Source organism: Oncorhynchus clarkii, chromosome 10 (assembly GCF_045791955.1).
Source record: "Oncorhynchus clarkii lewisi isolate Uvic-CL-2024 chromosome 10, UVic_Ocla_1.0, whole genome shotgun sequence".
In the NCBI taxonomy this organism is placed as follows: domain Eukaryota; kingdom Metazoa; phylum Chordata; class Actinopteri; order Salmoniformes; family Salmonidae; genus Oncorhynchus; species Oncorhynchus clarkii.
Window position 1 is genome coordinate 10,539,208 of NC_092156.1, and position 22,773 is coordinate 10,561,980.

At 40.4% G+C, this 22,773-nt stretch overlaps 1 protein-coding gene across 3 annotated transcripts; it reads left to right on the forward strand.

Moving 5' to 3' along the window:
• The first annotated feature begins 18,434 nt into the window (after positions 1-18,434).
• On the forward strand, positions 18,435-21,220 carry LOC139419426 (BCL2 interacting protein 1b). Of its 3 annotated transcripts, none has more exons than XR_011635405.1 (7): positions 18,443-18,542; positions 18,764-18,856; positions 18,952-19,043; positions 19,144-19,248; positions 19,463-19,581; positions 20,061-20,564; positions 20,651-21,220. XR_011635405.1 is itself a non-coding variant. In XM_071169375.1 (6 exons), exons 1-6 carry the CDS (start codon positions 18,459-18,461, stop codon positions 20,255-20,257), a joined length of 690 nt encoding a protein of 229 aa, XP_071025476.1. In that variant the 5' UTR covers positions 18,435-18,458; the 3' UTR covers positions 20,258-21,220. The 3 variants fall into 3 exon arrangements, 1 of the variants encoding a protein (XP_071025476.1); XR_011635404.1 differs by having other exon boundaries at positions 18,454-18,542; positions 20,061-20,586; positions 20,629-21,220; XM_071169375.1 differs by having other exon boundaries at positions 18,435-18,542; positions 20,061-21,220.
• Positions 21,221-22,773: the final 1,553 nt, after the last annotated feature.

The window sequence follows — 22,773 nt, forward strand, 5'->3', positions numbered from 1 at the left end:
CTCCAACTATTTTTGGTTGAATTAAAAAAGGAAAAAATACACTCTCTGAAACTAGAATGATATGTTTGATAAGATATCTTATTCTACTTACTTTGTTAGTGTGGTAAATATTCTCTATATACCGTCCATGGTTTGTTTTTGTAGTGTTTCATTTTGTAAATGGATTTATCTTCTAAAATATTATATTTGTATAGTATATTCTATATTACATGTATGAAAAAGAAAGCACTTTTGTTCAACAAAAAAAACAACGACAAAAAACAAGTATGAAGAAAAGCATTTTTCCTTCCATTTGCTGCTAAACCGACCTTGTTTGAATGCTGCAGTGAGTACTTGACTTCTGTAACCTGACCAGGACAGTGTGTTGGGGAGGTCTTAAGAGGGCAATCAACCTTTGATTACAATGCCCCTATGTTCTGAATGACTCTAACGTCATGAATTCATTTGCCTTCAGTAGAGATTTCCTATGGAAAAACAAATTCTGCTTTGGGTTTTTCTTCAGGTTGATGTACAGTGTAGACACACTTCTTCTGGGCATTTGCCAGAGAGTTATATTGTTATCATTTTAAAAGTAATTTGTACTTGTAACTTGTACTTAATGGGGAGGGGGAGACTGAGGTACTCACAACAGCCCACATCCTTTTGTGAGTACCTCAGAAGGAAAACTATATCACTGTACTGTATGGCAAGTAATTTGCAGTGGAGATTTAATCCGGGATACTTTTTGCCTTCTCAAACACCCATCCATTCACTTAATTAAGATGGCCAATAGTGGGTTCAATTGCAAAGTGGTTTGCTGTGGCAACCGATCTTGGCCAATATTGTACTGTCTACAATCAAGACCTTCAACCTGGTGATATGCTCAAATCAACGATGGCCTCTCCATTGGGATCACTGATGGCAAGTGAGGTTGAGCTAGGGGAATTAATGTTGTGTAAGAAGCTAGTGGAACATAGTGTTGTGAGGCTGATTCCAGCATCGGGTGTGTGTGTCCACGCAGGTTTTCACATTTAACATGATGGGCGCAAGCTGTGCAACTTTACATTCTAACCAGGAGACTCTGTGGCATTTTAACAGTCAAGGAAGTGGTTGACATTCAAAGCCAGTAACTATTCCTTCTGCTCTATTGACATCAAACATATAAACAGATAATAGATTGTGTAATTATGTGCTAGTCTCGTCTGATAATTGAATCCATTATGGTCTCTTCTGCAGCGAATCAGGGTAACTACCATTCTTCTAATAGAAATATATGTAATAGAATAGTAAATCAAAGGAAAATATATTTATGTATTCCAATTAACGTTGCGATTTTTATTTCTGCAGTTCAATAACTATGTGTGCGTTTTAATGGAGATTCAATGTAAAACAAAATGGTGCGATGCTCTCTACGGGATAAGAATAGACAAAGGCCAATGGATTTGTAAGTATAAATATTTTACCTAGATTAGTTTTTCTTTATACTCTAAGAAATTTAAACGTACAAACTTTTTTTTTTTGTATTATTCAAAAGGGAAATAAATTATATTTCTAGTTTTGATCCAACTTCTGTTTTACTGTGCTGCTGCTCATGTATGGGTTGGTTATTAATGGATTATATTGTATTAAAAAGACGATAGTTCATTATACATTACATATGCCTATGCTTAACAGACCTTTTTATACTTTTTAACAAATGATTAACGCTTTGATCACATTTGAGTTAACCTTATGCTATAGTCTTAGACCTTGTGGATAGATGTCTAATGGTAGCATTAACAAACCGCTGGATCACAATGAGAAAGAGACCGATCTCAATTTATTCCAATTCTCCCAAATGGCTACAGTAGACTAGAGAGGAGGCGGCAAGCGTGTTTGTCCTCTTTTCTTTCAATTCCTGATATGTTTTTGGCTTGCTTTGTATGTAGTTGTTTGTAGTGTATGTGATGACAATGTTCTTAAATTGTGCACTATGCATGTCTTACTTGTTTTTTAGTAAGACAGCGTGTTGCTTTAGTTTTCAGCTGTCTCGTGTCTGAGCAGAGCATTTTCATTGTATAAAGTCAGACTCTTATCCTGTCTCCATAATCCTATGGAGGTGTTCCTAGTGGTGATAGGCAGGTGGGGAATGAGTGGAGCTATTTCCTCTGACAATGGAGGAGCCACACGTGTGTGTAACGGAGAAAGACCTGTCTAATAATTGCTAGATGAGTATGTTCCTTTCCATCTTAGCTAACCAGTTGAATGCTTTGTTTTTTTGCTTTAAACTGTCATTCAAAGGACCTGCATTCTGCCATTTATTTATATATATATATATATATACACCTTTTCCCATACACCCATAGTATCTATAGAAATTGAAAACTTAAAGTATGAACACCTGTATAGTTGATATTTCATGGGCTGTATATTGCGTATATAATTGCTTCAATGCTTAAAGGGGCGGGCACTCAGCAGTTGCTACCTTTATAAATTAATGATACGTATCCATTGTTTCTTAAAGAATATAGCTTGTAAAAATGCCTCATGAAGTAAGTTCAACTGTCGTAACCCATCGGAAACCAAAATATAAGCTTTTTTTTTTTTACTCCAATGTTTGTAAACAAAGTAAATGTAAATGAACACTGTATAGCCTAAAAACAGTTTTAACCATTGTTTTTATATAATGCATGGTCAGTCCTTGCATCCATAGCTCTTTGAATTTGAGAGTGCCTACTGGTGCTTAGCGATTAACCTACGTGTTTGTATTTTTTTGTTATTAAACAACTAATTGACCATCAGTTCAATTACTTGAATTCCATTTAGTTTGTTTTGTTTGGGGGGTGGCCCAACTCGTTGTTTTTCTTGAGATAAATCATTCACGAGAGAAATCATGTCAGGAACTATGTGGGACACTTGGCTGAAGGGAGTTGTAGTTTTAATTAAGCAAACTTTCAACCTAGTTCACCACAAGAACGTGGTAATTAACTACAATGACCATAATCCATTACGCCTGTTTTTTCCGTCTTGGACCGAGAGATATAAAATTTACACCTGTTATGTTAGATACACACCGGTCACATGAGAGAGGAATGTACACAACACGACTACGAGAGAGATGGAGACAGTTTGTGAAAGTATGCCTTATCTAATTTGAAAAACAAGTACAATTATTTCATCAGACAGCTCGGCAGCACGCTAGGCTAGCCTAGCTAAAAAAGGATGACTAGACAGTACAGTATGGGAAGCACAGGGAATGTTGTCTGGCTGCTACTGCCTGAGCAGAGAATAGGACTTTAAACAATGAAAAATAATGAAGTCCTCAAATAAAAACTAAGTCATATGCACATCTGATATTTTTGATTTCAAAGTCATTTTCTTTTGATACCTAATGTGGACTTGATGGAGACAATGGAATATTTTCATTTTTTTTTAGCAATTGAATGTTCACAATTTTTGGCTTTGGAATTTCCATTAAAAAGCTCTAAAATATTGTCATTATTTCATAATGCATTTGATGTAAAAAAAAAATAAAAAAAAATGAAATAAAAAAAGACGTTATTTGTTAATAATCAAACTGAACTGACCTCAAAAAATCACTAATCGCGTAGCGCTAGTGTTACCATTATTACATCCCCATCCCCCAGTTTTTTTCCCAAAACAGTGGTGAGGAGGACGATTTGCTATTGTTTCAACTGCTGATTGCCGGTTTTAAGCATTGCAGAAGCATTTCAAACGCATTCTTTTCGTATTATAACTTGCTCAACACCCTATATTGCTTGTGGAACTGCTCATACTCAAAGGTTATATGCTCAGTGCACTATAACCGTTTATGTATTATATTGTTGGATAATTAAATGCAGAGAATATGCGTAGGGAATGACCATTTGTGCATGAAAATCTCACTCATCTGATAGGTTTGTTACTGGTTCAAAATGTACTGAGTAATGGGTGCATCTTCACCCTTAGTTCAAGGATTTTGTAGGTGTCAAGGACTATGTCCACGTGGCATTTGAACTTAACAAGCATAGAGAAATTTGGTTTTGGATGTTGAACATATTCAGATCAAACTATTTTCCATTGCTTACCCACTGTTTTTATGAAAACAAAATCGTACAAACAAAAGCATACCCACAACTCACTTGGTTTTACAAAATGTCAAACATTAATTTTAATACAATGCCTGCTAAACCAGGTGCCTTAAAAAAATAAAAATTGAATCCAAACGTGATCTACTCCCTTCAAAGTCTTGATGTTTTGTACAAATACAAGATTTACTATCTTTCTGCCCACTATGCCAAGAATTCTGACATTTTACTCTGTCTGGTGTTTTAACAGGGATCTCATGTACAGATGAAAATTGATGCTGCTTTGCCTCAGACAGTTTTCTCATCAGTGGAATGTAGTCTTCCTTCAAAGGATTCAATTCAATATAAGGATATGTTCATACTCCAGATGTCCAGTGTAACATTGGGTGAGAGAGACTATCCAAAGTGTGCTGCAATCATGATTCAGAGGAATTTGAACTTGTTTGTATGGTTGTCCTTATTTCTGTAAACCTTTTTTTATTTATTTTGTATTTGTGCTCAAAATCAGTCAATTGTTGCACACGTTTGAATTTTTAAAATCTTTTTTTGCCTTTTCTACTTAGACCTTACCTACTTGCCATACCATTCATTTTATATTTCATTTGAAATATTTCCTCTAGTTTACCTATAGAAATTATTTTAGATATTCATGATACCGCAGCGAATTACTGCTTGCTGAATTACATTTATCAGACCCAGAGCATTCACCAATGGTGATTGATTTAGTTGAGTTTTCTATAGAACCGGTAGATCTGCTTTGCAAAAACTGTCAATTTACCAACCTATTGTGTCCCCTCAAAAATGATCAAGATAATTGTGCCTCTTTGGTCCTCATTTTCTACTGTTCCACAAACGGCTGAGTTTCATTTTACCCGGAGCAGTGTCACATGTACAAGCAGATGGCCTTTAGCAGCCTTTCTTCAATGAACAAACAAGGTTTGAAACAGTAACTCTTAATGACACATGTTGAGGTTTGCATTGTTCAACATAGATCTGTTAACCATGGAGTTCCAGGAAACAAAGCTTGGATGTCTCTAGTAATTACGCAGGAGCAGGCGGCGTTTTAAACGTGGCAAAGCCTGTATAGCGCTTAAAGCAATGGTGATGGTGACGTGGTGGCTGCTGCACAAATCCAGGTTCCTTGATTTCGCCAGTTTGCTCCAAAGTGCCACCACACAGTTAAGATTGAAGGGGGCACTAATTGGAGAGTGAGTTTAAAACAAAACAATGCAAACAGCTGATCGGAGGCACCATTCGCCAGCCATGGTGCTGAATCTCAAAGACGTACTTGAACTTCCTCAAGAGCTGCCACTCGGGCCCTGTTGCTGTGTTGGAACGCTGCCTGAGGGGTGTTGCCACTCTTGACCAGTTCCCAGTGAACTTTGGACAGTGACTGACTTCTCTTTTAAGACCTGCTGTAGCCACTGCAGTGTCGGTGTCAGTAAGGCCTTGTCCTCAGTAATGGTGGTTGACGACCGTGTTTTTAAAAATGTAATTGAAGTGGATTGGCTGGTAGCTTTGATAGGATTATTAGTATTATTTTTTTGCTTCAGGAAAAGGCATAGAGATCGGTAAGGGTCACTAGGGCTGCTGGGCAGAGATCTCTCATCCCTTCACTGAAGTGTTGGAATATGTGTTCCTGCATAGTACACATGCAGACCAATTCAATGATTACCAATGACATTGAGAAAACAGATATAACCCTCTTTCAAAGCACCATAAACACATCATATTCACACTGCAATGATTTACATTTTCCTTCCAAACTTGCCAAATTATTTTTTGGGGGAAATCCATACAACTCCCAATGAGGACAATTTTTTTTTAAAGATATCTCACCCATTCTTAAAACTACACAATTCATGCCCTTGATGTAATGCTTCTGATGTTGTATGGTATTTCAATAGATAATGTAGCATGGGAACTTTAAGTAGTTAGTACTGTGTGTGTACTCCCCAAGTGAAAAATATTTGTCACAGTAGGAAGGCTGTATTTCATTGCTAAGTGCTCTGTAATAAATCTCTTGGGTGATACTCATAAACAAATCTGTATCCTGCTGAAACTAACAGTGACTTGATCCTATTAGAAATGTCTATATTTGTAGTTCACATGTATGCCTGTTCAAATTCAATAATATCTTGACAGTTCTATTTATGTTGTTTAAATGTTGTGCTGGGTTTATACTTTTGTCGTTCGATCTCTTTCTCTTTATTTTTCTTTCCATTTTTTTTGGAGGCACAATTAGTTGGAGAACAGATAATGATCCTTGTAAATGTACAGATGTGATGTAGGTTGGGTTCAGTTATGATTGATTGGAAAAATGTGTCTGCTTGTGTAATTGTGCCTCTCCTTCATTTTAGTTTAGTTTTTTTTTTTTATCATACTTTTTCTCACAGAATTGTATCAGCCAGGAGTTGGTACCACAGTTGTGGCTAGGTGGAGTACAGCTATGGACTGAAGTGACTTTACGTAGCAGGTTAGGAGAATTAATGTAGCAGGTTAAGGTTAGGAAAAGGGGAAAGGTTAGCAAAAATGCTACAGCTGACCCCGATGCGACTCGAACATGCAACTTTTGGTCCGTAGCTGTACTCCAATCTAGCCACAACCCAATTTTGCTTGTAACCATGATTCTATTGTCCAATTCTATTGTTGATTTTAATATCAAAATAAAAACCTTTGAAAACCACTATTTGCCTTCTTTTACAATTTGTATGTTTTATTTGGGCTATCAGTTTATTTGTATGATTTAACACTGAAGCACATTCATGACCTATGTCTTCCATACTACAAAGCATAGTTAAAATCCAGTCCAGACATATGACATATTGAATTGCATAAGCATTGATGTTAGAGGCTGAATCATAGAAATTCAATCACATTCTAGTTCTATGAACCAACTGACCAACTGTACTGAAAAGCCAGTTCAAATAGCCTGGCAGCTTCACACAAACACTATCTCCTCTCAATATCTGTCCTTTTCTGATTTCTTGTCTTGTGTGGATGCCAGTAGCTGGTCAGAGTCAGCATGACATGACAATGTTTACCTGAAGCAAACAAAAGTCAAGTGGTTTATTATGTCACTCGCAGAAAGCTCTTACAATGGCTGAGATGCATGAGGACATCTACCGCTTGGGACTAGAAGTTTCTATCTGGTTCTATTTGAAGAAATGCAGATAGAAACTTATACTCACTAAACACAAATTATTAATGTGTAAATTATGTGAGTGTTGGAACATGCCACTGGCTATCTGTAAATATACTGATTATTTATATATATATATATATAATTATTATTTTTTATTATTATTTTTTTTGCTTAAAAGGAATTTGAAATTATTTATACTTTATTTTAACTTTTGATACTTAAGTATATTTAAAACAAAAGTATTTTACTGGGTGACTTTCACTTTTACTTGAGAAATGTTCTATTAAGTTATCTTTACTTTTACTCAAGTATGACTATTGGGTACTTTTTCCACACCTTGTAGAGTCCATGCCCTGACGAATTGAGGCTGTTCTGAGGGCAAAAGGGGGTGCAACTCAATATTAGGAAGGTGTTCCTAATGTTTTGTACACTCCGTGTATGCGTTAACAGGGCTGAAAAGTGACTGGTTGGTAGCAGGACTATATACATACTTATTGCAACATACTAATGGTCATATAATTATTAGCAATGAATCCTTAGGTACTGGTACTCAGCGTTCAACACCATAGTACCCTCAAAGCTCATCACTAAGCTAAGGATCCTGGGACTAAACACTTCCCTCTGCAACTGGATCCTGGACTTCCTGACGGGCCGCCCCCAGGTGGTAAGGGTAGGTAGCAACATATCTGCCACGCTGATCCTCAACACTGGAGCCCCCCCCCCCCTCAGTCCCCTCCAGTACTCCCTGTTCACCCACGACTGCATGGCCAGGCACGAGCAGGTTGAGAGCTTCAAGTTCCTTGGTGTCCACATCACCAACAAACTAGAATGGTCCAAACACACCAAGACAGTCATAAAGAGGGCATGACAAAGCCTATTCCCCCTCAGGAAACTAAAAAGATTTGGCATGGGTCCTCAGATCCTCAAAAGGTTCAACAGCTGCAACATCAAGAGCATGGTTGCATCACTGCCTGGTATGGCAACTGCTCGGCCTCTGACCGCAAGGCACTACAGAGGGTAGTGCGTATGGCCCAGTACATCACTGGGGTTAAGCTGCCTGCCATCCAGGACCTCTACACCAGGCGGTGTCAGAGGAAGGCCCTAAAAATTGTCAAAGACCCCAGCCACCCCAGTCACAGACTGTTCTCTCTACTACCGCATGGCAAGCGGTACCAGAGTGCCAAAGTCTAGGACAAAAAGGCTTCAACAGTTTTTACCCCCAAGCCATAAGACTCCTGAACTGGTATTTAAATGGTTACCCAGACTATTTGCATTGTGTGCCCCCCCCTCCAACCCCTCTTTTACGCTGCTGCTACTCTGTTTATCATATATGCATAGTCACTTTAACCATATCTACATGTACATACTACCTCAATCAACCCGACTAACCGGTGCCTGTATATAGCCTCGCTATTGTTATAGCCTCGCTACTGTATATAGCCTCGCTACTGTATATAGCCTCGCTACTGTATATAGCCTCGCTACTGTATATAGCCTCGCTATTGTTATAGCCTCACTACTGTATATAGCCTCGCTACTGTATATAGCCTCGCTATTGTTATAGCCTCGCTACTGTATATAGCCTCGCTACTGTATATAGCCTCGCTACTGTATATAGCCTCGCTACTGCTGTTTCTCACTGTCTTTTTACTGTTGTTTTTATTTCTTTACTTACCTATTGTTCACCTAATACCTTTTTTGCACTGTTGGTTGGAGCCTGTAAGTAAGCATTTCACTGTTGTATTAGGCGAACGTGACAAAAACTTTGATTTGGAGTTGATTCTTATTATAACTCTACATTGTCAATGGATTTGGTCTTGTTTCCTATAATTACATAGGCCTATAGAACAATAGGATTTCTATTTTGCTATTCATGATTATTTTATTTAACTAGGCAAGTCAGTTTTTTTTTACAATGACGGCCTACCAAAGGCAAAAGGCCTCCCCGCGGGTAGGGGGGGGGCTGGGATTAAAAATAAAAATATATAAATATAGGACAAAACACACACCAACCACAACAAGAGCCACAACACAACACTACATAAAGAGAGACCTAAGACAACATAGCAAGGCAGCAACACATGACAACACAGCATGGTAGCAACACAACATAACAACAACATGGTAGCAACACAACATAACAACAACATGGTAGCAGCACAAAACATGGTACAAACATTATTGGGCACAGACAACAGCACAAAGGGCAAGAAGGTAGAGACAACAATACATCACACAAAGCAGCCACAGCTGTCAGTCAGAGTGTCCATAATTGAGTCTTTGAATGAAGAGATTGAGATAAAACTGTCCAGTTTGAGTGTTTGTTGCAGTTCGTTCCAGTCGCTAGCTGCAGTGAACTGAAAAATGCAGCGACCCAGGGATGTGTGTGCTTTGGGGACCTTTAACAGAGTGTGACTGGCAGAACGGGTGTTGTATGTGGAGGATGAGGGCTGTAGTAGATATCTCAGATAGGGGGGAGTGAGGCCTAGGAGAGTTTTATAAATAAGCATGAACCAGTGGGTCTTGCGACGGGTATACAGAGATGACCAGTTTACAGAGGAGTATGGAGTTCAGTGATGTGTCCTATAAGGAGCATTGGTGGCAAATCTGATGGCAGAATGGTACAGAACATCTAGCCACTCGAGAGCACTTTCACCTGACGATCTATAAATGACATATCCGTAATCTATCATGCAACGATATTCGTAGGTGGAAGAAGGTGAAGAGGACCAAGGTGCAGCGTGGTACGTGTTCATGGTAAATTTAATAAAGAAACTGAACACTAGAACAAAAAAACAAAGCGGGAACAAACGAAACTGTTCTGTCTGGTGCAGACACACAAAGACAGAAAACAACTACCCACAACCCATAGTGGGAAAACAGGCTGCCTAAGTATGGTTCTCAATCAGAGACAACGATAACCAGCTGCCTCTGATTGGGAACCATACCAGGCCTAAAAACACAGAAACACAACACCTAGACATACAACATAGAATAACATAGAATACATAAAAATAGAAACATACAAAGCAATCTACGGTCAGGGCGTGACATCATGGGTAGGATGGTCATCTGAATCAGGTTTAGCAGCTGGGGTGAAAGAGGAGTGATTACAATAGAGGAAACCAAGTCTAGATTTAACTTTAGCCTGCAGCTTTGATATGTGCTGAGAGAAGGACAGTGTACCATCTAGCCAGACTCCCAAGCAGTGGCGGTTCTAGCTTGTATGACTCCCTGGGCTAACTGTCATTTTTATTCAGTCATTTGGAACAACACAAATAAATAATAAACATTTAAAACTATATAAATATTAAAAATATATACGAAAATAAGACTCATAAATATAAAAAAGAAGTCATAGAAACAAATAGTATATAAATATAAATGAAAAAGATAATTTAATTATTACACTATTACCCTATTGCTAACAAAAAATACACAAATAAAACTAAATTGCACAAATCCTATATCACACAAATACACAACTATAATAACACACTTATAAAGAAGATGATTATTACACTACTGCACTTCAAACAGGAAACACACAAACCATCTAAACCCTGACCTTTCTTGCCTTCCTTGATGCAAAGTCATCATCATCATAAGAAATCTGCCCAGCAATTGCATGGTTAATACTGATGACAGCAAGGCCACTAAGGTGTTCCTGTCACATGGTGGACGTCAGGTAGGATTTGATGAGCTTCAGCTTTGAAAAGCTCCTCTCTGCTTCAGTTACGGTCACTGGAAGAGTAAGACAAATTCTGAGAGCAGTTCATAAATTTGGATACATTTCTGAGAGCTCCCTTTCGTGTATAAATATCAGCAGCTCAAACAGGGTCATGGTCTTCGATGGCAAGTCAGGCAAGTTCTTCAGTTCCTGTGCAAGATCTCTGCCATCCAAGTCTGAGTGTTCTTTATAGTGCAGTGTCATACTAAAGGCCTCACATTGTTCTGTCAGCTCCTCATTTGAGAGACTTTGGAAGGTTGACAGCACTCCAAACTTCTCTCCCACATTTTCCAATGTGGAAAATCTTTCCTGAAGGGCCGAGGGTGCAGCATCAACAACAACATTGAAAAATGTCACCTCCAGCTTCTTCAGGGCATCACTCAAAGGCTCATCAAATGATTTGTATGAAAAGTGCTGCTTTGTGGACCTCAGCCTTTTCTGTTGTTGTAGAACGGCCTCTACATTCATACCATCGCAAATATCTTTGGCTGACGTTTGTGCTTTAGCAAGTATCCTTGGCTGACCATTGTACAGTCATAAAGCCTGTCGCGCTGTAGTTGCTGAGACCTCTCTCTGTCTTTCTGAGAAGACTGACTGCAACATACACATGCATACTGGGAGACTGCATTAGCTTGCTCACATGTTGGATATGGCTCAAGATGTCGTACCACACCATTGTACAGATGCTGAAGCGGTATGATCCCACCTCCTCTGACAAGGACTAGGCCTCAATCTTTATCACAGGGTCTTTGGTTTAATCCCTCACCTCAATCAGTGCCTCTCTCACCTCTGCTGCCTGATACCTCAGTGTCTCTCTCACTGCTGCTGCCTGATACCTCAGTGCCTCTCTCACTGCTGCTGCCTGATACCTCAGTGTCTCTCTCACCGCTGCCTGATACCTCAGTGTCTCTCTCACTGCTGCTGCCTGATACCTCAGTGGCTCTCTCACCTCTGCTGCCTGATACCTCAGTGTCTCTCTCACTGCTGCTGCCTGATACCTCAGTGTCTCTCTCACCGCTGCCTGATACCTCAGTGTCTCTCTCACCTCTGCTGCCTGATACCTCAGTGTCTCTCTCACTGCTGCTGCCTGATACCTCAGTGCCTCTCTCACCGCTGCTGCCTGATACCTCAGTGTCTCTCTCACCTCTGCTGCCTGATACCTCAGTGTCTCTCTCACTGCTGCTGCCTGATACCTCAGTGTCTCTCTCACTGCTGCTGCCTGATACCTCAGTGCCTCTCTCACCGCTGCTGCCTGATACCTCAGTGCCTCTCTCACCGCTGCTGCCTGATACCTCAGTGTCTCTCTCACTGCTGCTGCCTGATACCTCAGTGTCTCTCTCACTGCTGCTGCCTGATACCTCAGTGCCTCTCTCACTGCTGCTGCCTGATACATCACCTGCCTCTGATTGAGAACCATACTAGACCGAAACATAGAAATCCCAAAATCATAGAAAAACAAACATAGACTGCCCACCCCAACTCACGCCCTGACTATACTAAATAACGACAAAACAAAGGAAATAAAGGTCAGAACGTGACAAGAGTAGTATTTCTGTGGCCCCTTAGTGCCAGATTTCTAATTGCCAGAGACTGCACAATAGCAGTCAGACGTGTCAACACCTCTCTCCATCTTATCCTCTCAGCCTCCATAAGTGCCATCTCATGCTTATCAATTGTTTCCCTTTTTTTGATCCTCATTGCCAGTTCTTTCCATGTTTTCATGCAGTTTTGGTGTTCTGGGCTGCTGTCGTGTGAAGTCAGCAAAGAACTTGCATGTTTTCAGTCTGTCAGACCTGAGTTTGCTAAATTCATTTTCTTCTTAGAAGCAGAAGAGGCTTTTGTTTCTTTAAAATAATACAACAACCAAATTCTAGAGATTTTTTTACCACTCACCAAGGTCTTCCTGAAATACTGGTGGTGGCAACTTCCATCACTCTCATTCCCTGGGAAAACAAAGTTAGGTGGTACCTCACTTGGTCCTCTGCAAACTAGTTGTGTCCAAATTCTGTCAGTCAGAACAGAAGGCCAGTCAGCAGGGTCTGTAGACAGTGGTTCATCCTCAGCAGCAGGATTTGGTGGGGATGCTGCTACAGGCATTTCTAATGGAGAGAACATGGGCATTAGTTTAAACACGTTATTCACCACATTTATAGTGGTGGATCATCCCACATACATACCCAGTAATAATAAAATCATCATTGTTACCTACAATATGGAAACTTAAAACTTTGCGAGAGGAAATTATTTATTTTGTTTATGTTATGCAGGAATGCACACAAATACATGTGCGTGTGCGTGTACCCCCCACACACACACACACACACACGTGCGTGTACCCCCCCCCACACACACACACATGTGCGTGTAGCAAATGGGTCTTCATCCTCATCCTCAGGCTCAGGCTCAGACAACATTTGTGAAGACACGTGTGGCTGAGGAGGTGGATGGCTCCTCATTCTGAGGTGCCGAGATAATTTCTGAAGAGACCTTCTGTGGCTGAGGAGGTAGATGGCTCTTCATCCTGGCCAGTGCCAGAGGGTGCTCCAAAATATTTCAGAAGAACCCCTAAATTTGCATTGAAATACAGTATTTGAGTCTGACACCCTAAATACATTTGTTGCACAATTAAATATGTCATTATGCACAATTTATCAAACTTTCAGATAGGAACCAAATGAACCATACAACCTTATTGGCTAATTCTAGGCATTAGACACCCCAAAATACTCAATATATCACAAAGGTACAAAATATAAGCATAATATAGACGTCTTTTAAGTTAGCCCCCTTACTGAGCTCAGGACCTAGTCAATACCATCACAGAAAACCTTTATGTCACCCCAGTAAAAGTTAACCAAATCAATAATGTGCTAGTTAGGTTTTAATCGTTTTGCTGCAGGCTACACACATTATCATGTGAAATTATATCCAATGTTATGTAAGCTAGTTGGACAGAAAATTGAATATTGTCGCCCTTCAGTGGGGAGAACAAGTATTTGATAACCTGCAAAATCGGCAGTGTTTCCTACTTACAAAGCATGTAGAGGTCTGTAATTTTTATCATAGGTACACTTCAACTGTGAGAGACGGAATCTTAAAACAAAAATCCAGAAAATCACATTGTATGATTTTTAAGTAATTCATTTGCATTTTATTGCATGATATAAGTATTTGATACATCAGAAAAGCAGAACTTAATATTTGGTACAGAAACCTTTGTTTGCAATTACAGAGATCATACATTTCCTGTAGTTCTTGACCAGGTTTTCACATACTGCAGCAGGGATTTTGGCCCACTCCTCCATACAGACCTTCTCCAGATCCTACAGGTTTCGGGGCTGTCTCTGGGCAATACGGACTTTCAACTCCCTCCAAAGATTTTCTATTGGGTTCAGGTCTGGAGACTGGCTAGGCCACTCCAGGACCTTGAGATGCTTCTTATGAAGCCACTCCTTAGTTTCCCTGGCTGTGTGTTTCGGGTCGTTGTCATGCTGGAAGACCCAGCTTCAATGCTCTTACTGAGGAAAGGAGGTTGTTGGCCAAGATATCGCGATACATGGCCCCATCCATCCTCTCCTCAACACGGTGCAGTCGTCCTGTCCCCTTTGCAGAAAAGTATCCCCAAAGAATTATGTGGGGTTGTACTCATCCTTCTTCTTCCTCCAAACATGGCGAGTGGAGTTTAGACCAAAAAGCTCTATTTTTGTCTCATTAGACCACATGACCTTCTCCCATTCCTCCTCTGGATCGTCCAGATGGTCATTGGCAAACTTCAGACGGGCCTGGACATGTGCTGGCTTGAGCAGGGGGACCTTGCGTGCGCTGCAGGATTTTTATCCATGACGGCGTAGTGTGTTACTAATGGTTTTCTTTGAGACTGTGGTCCCAGCTCTCTTCAGGTCATTGACCAGGTCCTGCCGTGTAGTTCTGGGCTGATCCCTCACCTTCCTCATGATCATTGATGCCCCACGAGGTGAGATCTTGCATGGAGCCCCAGACCGAGGGTGATTGACCGTCATCTTGAACTTCTTCCATTTTCGAATAATTGCGCCAACAGTTGTTGCCTTCTCACCAAGCTGCTTGCCTATTGTCCTGTAGCCCATCCCAGTCTTGTGCAGGTCTACAATTTTATCCCTAATGTCCTTACACCCTCTCTGGTCTTGGCCATTGTGGAGAGGTTGGAGTCTGTTTGATTAAGTGTGTGAACAGGTGTCTTTTATACAGGTAACGAGTTCAAACAGGTGCAGTTAATACAGGTAATGAGTGGAGAACAGGCGGGCTTCTTAAAGAAAAACTAACAGGTCTGTAAGAGCCGGAATTCTTACTGGTTGGTAGGTGATCAAATACTTATGTCATGCAATAAAATGCAAATGAATTACTTACAATCATACAATGTGATTTTCTGGATTTTTGTTTTAGATTCCGTCTCTCACAGTTGTAGGAAGTAGGAAAACCTGCAAAATTGGCAGTGTATCAAATACTTGTTCTCCCCACTGGATGTGTAATAGCATAGAAAGCAACATAGGCTAAGTGTTATACTAGTCTATTTCATTAAATGCATAATATTATAGTCATAAAGAGAGGACATAGCTGCATAGCTTTATCTTTCACGAGTTTCTGCTCCTCTTCTTTCCTCTTTTTCCTAAACTGGACACCTGATGGCTTGGACCTTTTCTTATCAAATCAAATCAAATCAAATTTATTTATATAGCCCTTCGTACATCAGCTGATATCTCAAAGTGCTGTACAGAAACCCAGCCTAAAACCCCAAACAGCAAGCAATGCATTTATCCATTTGTGTTGATTTGGCACTCGAGCATCAATACATTACCCATCCCCCAACACTGTCAACCAAGAGTCAAGACTAAACCGATTCACCTTGGTGGTGTGCAGACTGGTTTTATATTATTCTTAAAGAGTCAAGACTAAACCGATTCACCTTGGTGGTGTGCAGACTGGTTTTATATTATTCTTAAAGAGTCAAGACTAAACCGATTCACCTTGGTGGTGTGCAGACTGGTTTTATATTATTCTGAACCATTTCACACAAACCAGAAAAAAATGCAACAACATGTCTGTGAAACTATATATTCAAAGTATTATGGATGAATGGTTTATTTGGTAGTATTTCATAGTGTGACTGATTTTACTAATTGCATTAGTACTGTACAAAGTTAGAGGTGCACTATTTGATAGATTCCCCGCTCCCCCTACCTCGGGCTTCCAGTGGGGAGACCTGAGGTCAACCTACCCCCGCCCCCCTCCCCATCTCATACTTCTGTGGGAGACCTCCCCATCTCATACTTCTGTGGGAGACCTTCCCAGGCAGTAGCCTGCCTAGCTCACAAACTAGAACCATGGCGCCCACTCCGACAAGGTTAATTGACCCACAGTCCCACACGGTGACATGATATCATTTACATGACGTGCAAATGAGCGATAGAAAACTGATCGCGCAAATGTCACCATTCCAAATGTTTTTCTTAGGGCGCCCAGTGCCGACCCCGGCAAGATGCCGCCCTGGGCGGCTGCCCATGTAGCCCATACCTAAATCTGCCACTGCTCCCAAGTACTTGTATGAGGTGACCACCTCAAGCTCTAAACCCTCAGAGGTAGTAATCACACCTGTGGGGAGAGGGGCATTCTTCTTACCAAACCACATTACCTTTGTTTTGGAGGTGTTCAGAACAAGGTTAAAAGTAGAGAAAGCTTGTTGGCCACTAAGAAAGCTTTGCTGTGGAGCATTTAACACACAATCTGGGGAAGGGATAGCTGAGTATAAGGCTGTATCATCTGCATATAAATGGATGAGACAGCTTCCTACTGCCTGAGCTATGTTGTTGATGTAAATTCAGAAGAGCGTGGGGCCTAGGATTGAGCCTTGGGGGTACTCCCTTGGTGACAGGCAGTGGCTGAGACAGCAGATTTTCTGACTTTATACCCTGCACTCTTCGAGAGGTAGTTAGCAAACCAGGCCAAAGACCCCTCAGAGACACCAATACTCCTTAGCCGGCCCACAAGAACGGAATGGTTTACCCTATCAAAAGTTTTGGCCAAGTCAATAAAAATAGCACATTGCTTAGAATCAAGGGCAATGGTGACATCATTGAGGACCTTAAAGGTGGCAGGGACACATCCATAACCTGAGCAGAAACCCGATTGCATACCCGAGAGAATGCTATAGACATCAAGAAAGCCAGTCAATTGATTATTGACAAGTTTTTCCAACACTTTTGATAAACAGGGCAAAATATAAATAGGCCTATAACAGTTAGGATCAGCTTGATCTCCCCCTTTAAATAAAGATGAACCGTGGCTGTCTTCCAAGCAATGGGAACCTCACCAGAAAGGAGAGACAGGTTAAAAGGTCAGAGATAGGGCTTGGTGATGATAGGGGCAGCAACCTTAAAGAAGAAAGGATCTAAACCATCTGACCCAGATGTTTTTTTGGGGTCAAGTTTAAGGAGGTCCTTCAGCACCTCGGACTAGGTGACTGCCTGCAGGGAGAAACTTTGTAGTGGGGCAGGGGGAAAAGAGGGAGAAGCATTGAGGATAGTCGCATTAGAAGGGGTGGCATATAAGGAAATGTTGGACGGGCAAGGAGGCATGGTTGAGTCAAATAGGAATCCTGACTTAATGAAGTGGTGATTAAAGAGCTCAGCCATGTGATCCTTGTCAGTAACAACCACATCGTCAACATTAAGGGACATGAGAAGCTGAGGAGGAGGGTTTATTCTCCAGGTCTCTAACCGTTTTCCAGAACTTCTTGGGATTAGACCCACAGAGAGAGAACAGGTCCTTAAAGTAACTAACTTTGGCCTTCCGGATAGCCTGAGTGAACTTATTTCTCATTTGCCTGAACGAGAGCCAGTCAGCCTGAGTATGTGTGTGCCGAGCCTTTCACCAAATGCAATTCTTGAGGTGGAGTAACTCTGTAAGATCACGTTCGAACCAGGGGCTGAACCTGTTTTTAATTCTCATTTTCTTGATGGGGTGTGTTTGTTAACAATAACACTGAAAATATAAAAAAAAGGGGATCAAGCTGATTCTATACCATTTTACAGAGGCCAGTTCACAAAGGAATTAAAGTTTTTTAGCAAGTGTCTATGACAAAGCAGGACATGTCGTTTCACTGAGAAACCATTACGAACACAGGCTATAAAACAGTGATCACTAAGGTCATTACAGAAAATACCACACTGATATCTATCAGGATTAGTCCCGAGTGTGGGAACAAAGATAGTCTGTCCCACGGTTGGGTAAAGAAAGTTTGTAGTCAACAAAGCATGCAGGAGCCATGAGGCAAATAGCAAAATGCACAAGAAAAAAAAGATTCTTCAAACAAGTACTTTTCATATATAGACTATGCACCGCTGCTTATCCTATATATATTTTTAATACGATGTGTTCATTAGTTATATTAATATTGCATATAATGCATTTCCCATTTATATTGAACACCCAATCTTTTCATTGAAAAACGCGCTTCAAATAGCACGCACTTTTTGGATTTGTGGTTTGCCGTACAACAACAGAAATGGCCTCTTCCCAGGATGTCCACGTCCGAATTTGTGGTCAAGAAATAATCAAATATGATCTCGAAATTAAAGCTCTCATTCAGGTAGCTTATATTTTATCAACTGTTTACATATTTTCTTTGTTCATTTTGTGTCATTTAAATGTGTGATTGGGGGACAAGTCAGTGTACATTTGGCAAACTAATCTAGCCTAGCTAGCTACTGTAATTGTTGAGAGAAAGCGATGCAATAAACTATTAAACAAATGTGGATTATATTGAATGGTCAGTTAAAGTTTAAAAAGTATGTATCTTATCTTGTTTAGGACATTAGAGAATGTCCGGGGCCACAAAGTGTGTTGATGGATTTCAACTCCGAAGTAAAAGAGAGATTCAATCAGCTACGACTGAGAATCCAGGTATGTAATTCAACGCATTAGTTTAACTTACTTTACATCGCATTCATTGTGATCAGCAAGATAAAACTCTTCTGACCTATACATTCAATTCACAGAATATGGAGCAAATGGCCAAGGAACAAGACCGAGAAACAGAAAAACAAGCCATCTTGAGTGAGACAGAGAGTAATCGTAGACAGATGCTGAGGTATGCGATTGGAATCCAGATTCCTATTTAAAATGTCATTGATCTCACAATTCCTCTTGGAATTCCTTAACTGAATATTTTCAAAATATTCCCTCTACAGTAACCAGACAGCTTGGAGGAAGGCAAACCTGGCATGTAAACTGTCCATTGACAACCTTGAGAAAGATGAGCTGTTGTATGGTGGAGACTCCACTGTGCGACAACGGTGTGTGGTGCTCTTCTCTTCACTCACAGCTGCTTTATTAACCCTCTATTTGTCCAGTTTCTTATTCCTGCAATCCTCATTCTTCACAGCTTTCTTCTGCACTTTTTCAAGAAACGTATTAACGTGCAAGTGGATAAATACCCCGTTGACAGGGTGACAGGGACAGAAAGTTGGAATTGCATTGGAATTAATTGCAGTGTGTGTCCCCTCTCAGAAAAGCAACTAAGGAGAGTTTGGTCCAGACATCCGGTGATATCACAGAGAGCCTGATGAGCATCAGTCGTATGATGGCTCAGTCGGTGTCGCAGAGCGAGGAGACCATCGGCACTCTGGGTAAGAGACTACTCATTCGGGAAGGGAGAACAGTCACAAAATGGGTGCCAATGGTTTGGGCTTGCAGACCTATAATAATAAATGCCATTTTGCAATGTTTTTATCCAAAGCGACTTAGTCATACTTGCATACATTTTTACTTATGGGTGGTCCCGGGAATCAAACCTACAACCAAACAAATATAAGATATGATAACTTTGTCCATTTATCTGAAAATGTATGTTGTGATGTTCACATACAAAATACACAAAGCCAATACACTATAGTACAATACAAAAATTGCTGGAAAGTGAGCACACAAATATTCACATAGCCTCGTCCCTTTGGCATACTGCCCCTAGTGTCCCTGTTGGTGCTAGGCTTTGTCCACTAGTCTAGAACACTTTGCATTTCCAGCACGTATTGTAATTCCTCCCATCAACGCTCTTATTAATCTAGGATAAATGAGTCATTATGTACACATTTTCTCCTGTATGTAGCTACGTCTTCAAGAACAGTCCTGGAAACTGATGAAGAGTTCAAAGCCATGACAGGAACCATACATTTGGGAAGGAAACTGATCTCAAAATATAACAGACGAGAATTGACTGACAAACTACTCATCTTTCTAGCAGTGGCTTTGTTTTTAGCAACTGTCTTGTACATTTTGAAAAAAAGGCTGTTCCCTTTCATTTAGAGAAAATTGTGAGCAATTTCCTGTTCTTAATTTATTTTTGTCCCTTGATATTTCTGTCCAAAACTGTCTGTAATATAACTACAGTCATGCCTTTCTAACCTTTCAATTAGTTTTTCTTGCCATACAGTCGGACTGTCTACAGAACTGTGTCAGGCTGTCTACAGAACTGTGTCAGGCTGTCTACAGAACTGTGTCAGGCTGTCTACAGCACTGTGTCAGGCTGTCTACAGCACTGTGTCAGGCTGTCTACAGCACTGTGTCAGGCTGTCTACAGCACTGTGTCAGGCTGTCTACAGCACTGTGTCAGGCTGTCTACAGCACTGTGTCAGGCTGTCTACAGCACTGTCAGGCTGTCTACAGCACTGTCTCAGACTGTCTACAGCACTGTCTCAGACTGTCTACAGCACTGTGTCAGACTGTTTTTTAAATTTTATTTAACCTTTATTTAACTAGGCAAGTAAGTTAAGAACAAATTCTTATTTACAATGACAGCCTAGGAACAGTGGGTTAACTGCCTTGTTCAGGGGCAGAACGACAGATTTTTACCTTGTCAGCTCAGAGATTCGATCTAGCTACCTTTCGGTTACTGGCCCAGAACTGTGTCAGACTCTCTGCAGCACTGTGTCAGACTCTCTGCAGCACTGTGTCAGACTGACATGCATTATCTATCTATACCACAGAGGAATAACCTTGTTTCAGGGCTCATAGCTGGCAGGGGCACTTTTTAAAATATATTTTTTTATCCCATTGCCCTACTTATTCTTACTGTACAGTTTACCTGGAATGTACAACCTGGCTGTAGTCCCTATACAATAAGAAGGAAATGGTTACTGTAGATCTGTATTGCTGATGGAATAGTGTTCTCAAAACACATGAATTTAGCAAATTGTTGTGAGATAGACTACTTATTGTATAAAAGAATCAACCGTTTTACAACATTTTGAATAAACAAATGTTTCTCAAGTCTCTTTAATTATTGCTAGCTAGCTCAAAGATCTGTCTCCACTTTCACACGACATAAGGACAGATATACATTTACCTTAAAAGTTTAGGTATGGTGTGGCTATTTATGAAGCTTTAGCTACCCAGGCCTACGATATGAAGGCAGTGCGCCTTGGCGGTCCAAATAACAGTTGAACTTGAGGTGAGGAAGTTTCAGACCTACCAGAGTTACTCCTTTAATACAATGCTTACCTTTATACAAAATATTCAGAGAAATTAACAAATTACCCTTGTTCTGTATGTCTATCTGTATAGCAGATGCAGTAGCCATCTGACATTAAGAAATGCATATCTCCATCTCTCTGGGGTTAGGCCTGAGCTTCTCTTATTATTTATTAATATATGAATATCATACAGTAGACAACTAAGCCTGTAGGTCTTTGCATGCAGTGCCCTGATACATTTAGTGCTCAAATCTCTGAGACCTGAACTCTTGAGGTGGACAATTATTGTTTTAGGAATCCCCCAAATAATAGGCTATAAAGTTTTGCATATGCTACACATCGAAACCCTACAAGGAATAGGGTTTTTGTCATTTGTTATAGGCTGTTTTTAAGGACATGTAAATGTGTCTCATTTGGCAAACATCCCTTGTTTATTGATGGTGCTAGCTGTGTTGGATCTGAATGTGTATGGATGTCCATTAAATTTGTAATTTGTCCAGTATATTAACTTCCCAGTCATGTTGTCCGGCGCCAAATTTTCCTAAAGGAAACTCTGAAATGGCATATTGTTTTTATGAAGATTTTTGAATATTCACATGAAAATCTGTCACCAATTGGAAGGAAACCTAGCTATAGACACCCTAAAGACTGGCAACTCACTAGTCCACTGTCACTTTGAATATGCCTAAACATCATGATTCATCATCAGCCCCAAACTTCTGAAAAATAAGCTACCACCCAAACAAGCTTGTAAGAATTGTACTTAATCTCTCCCATTAAACTTATCTGGAGGTTGATAGAGACAAAAAATATCTATGTAATGTGTCTATCTACGCTGAACACAAATATAAAGCAGCATGTAAAGTGTTGGTCCCATGTTTCATGAGCTGAAATAGAAGATCCCAGAAAGGTTCCATACGCACAAAAAGCTTATTTCTCTCAAATTTTGTGCACAAAATTGTTTACATACCTGTTAGTGAGCATTTCTTCATTGCCAAGATAATCCATCCACCTAACAGGTGTGGCATATCAAGAAGCTGATTAAACAGCATGATCATTACACAGGTGCACCTTGTGCTGGGGGGCAATAAAAGGTCACAACACAATGTCACAGATGTCTCAATTTGAGGGAGCATGCAATTGGCATGCTAACTGTAGGAATGTCTACCAGAGCTGTTGCCTCACAACCGCAGACCACGTGTAACCAAACGAGCCCAGGACCTCCACATCCAGCTTCTTCACATGAGGGGGGTATTTGTCTGTAATAAATCCTTGTGGGTTAAAACGCATTCTTTGAAATTGTTGCGTTACATTTGTTTTTGTTCAGTAGCCAAACAAAAAGACCTGTGA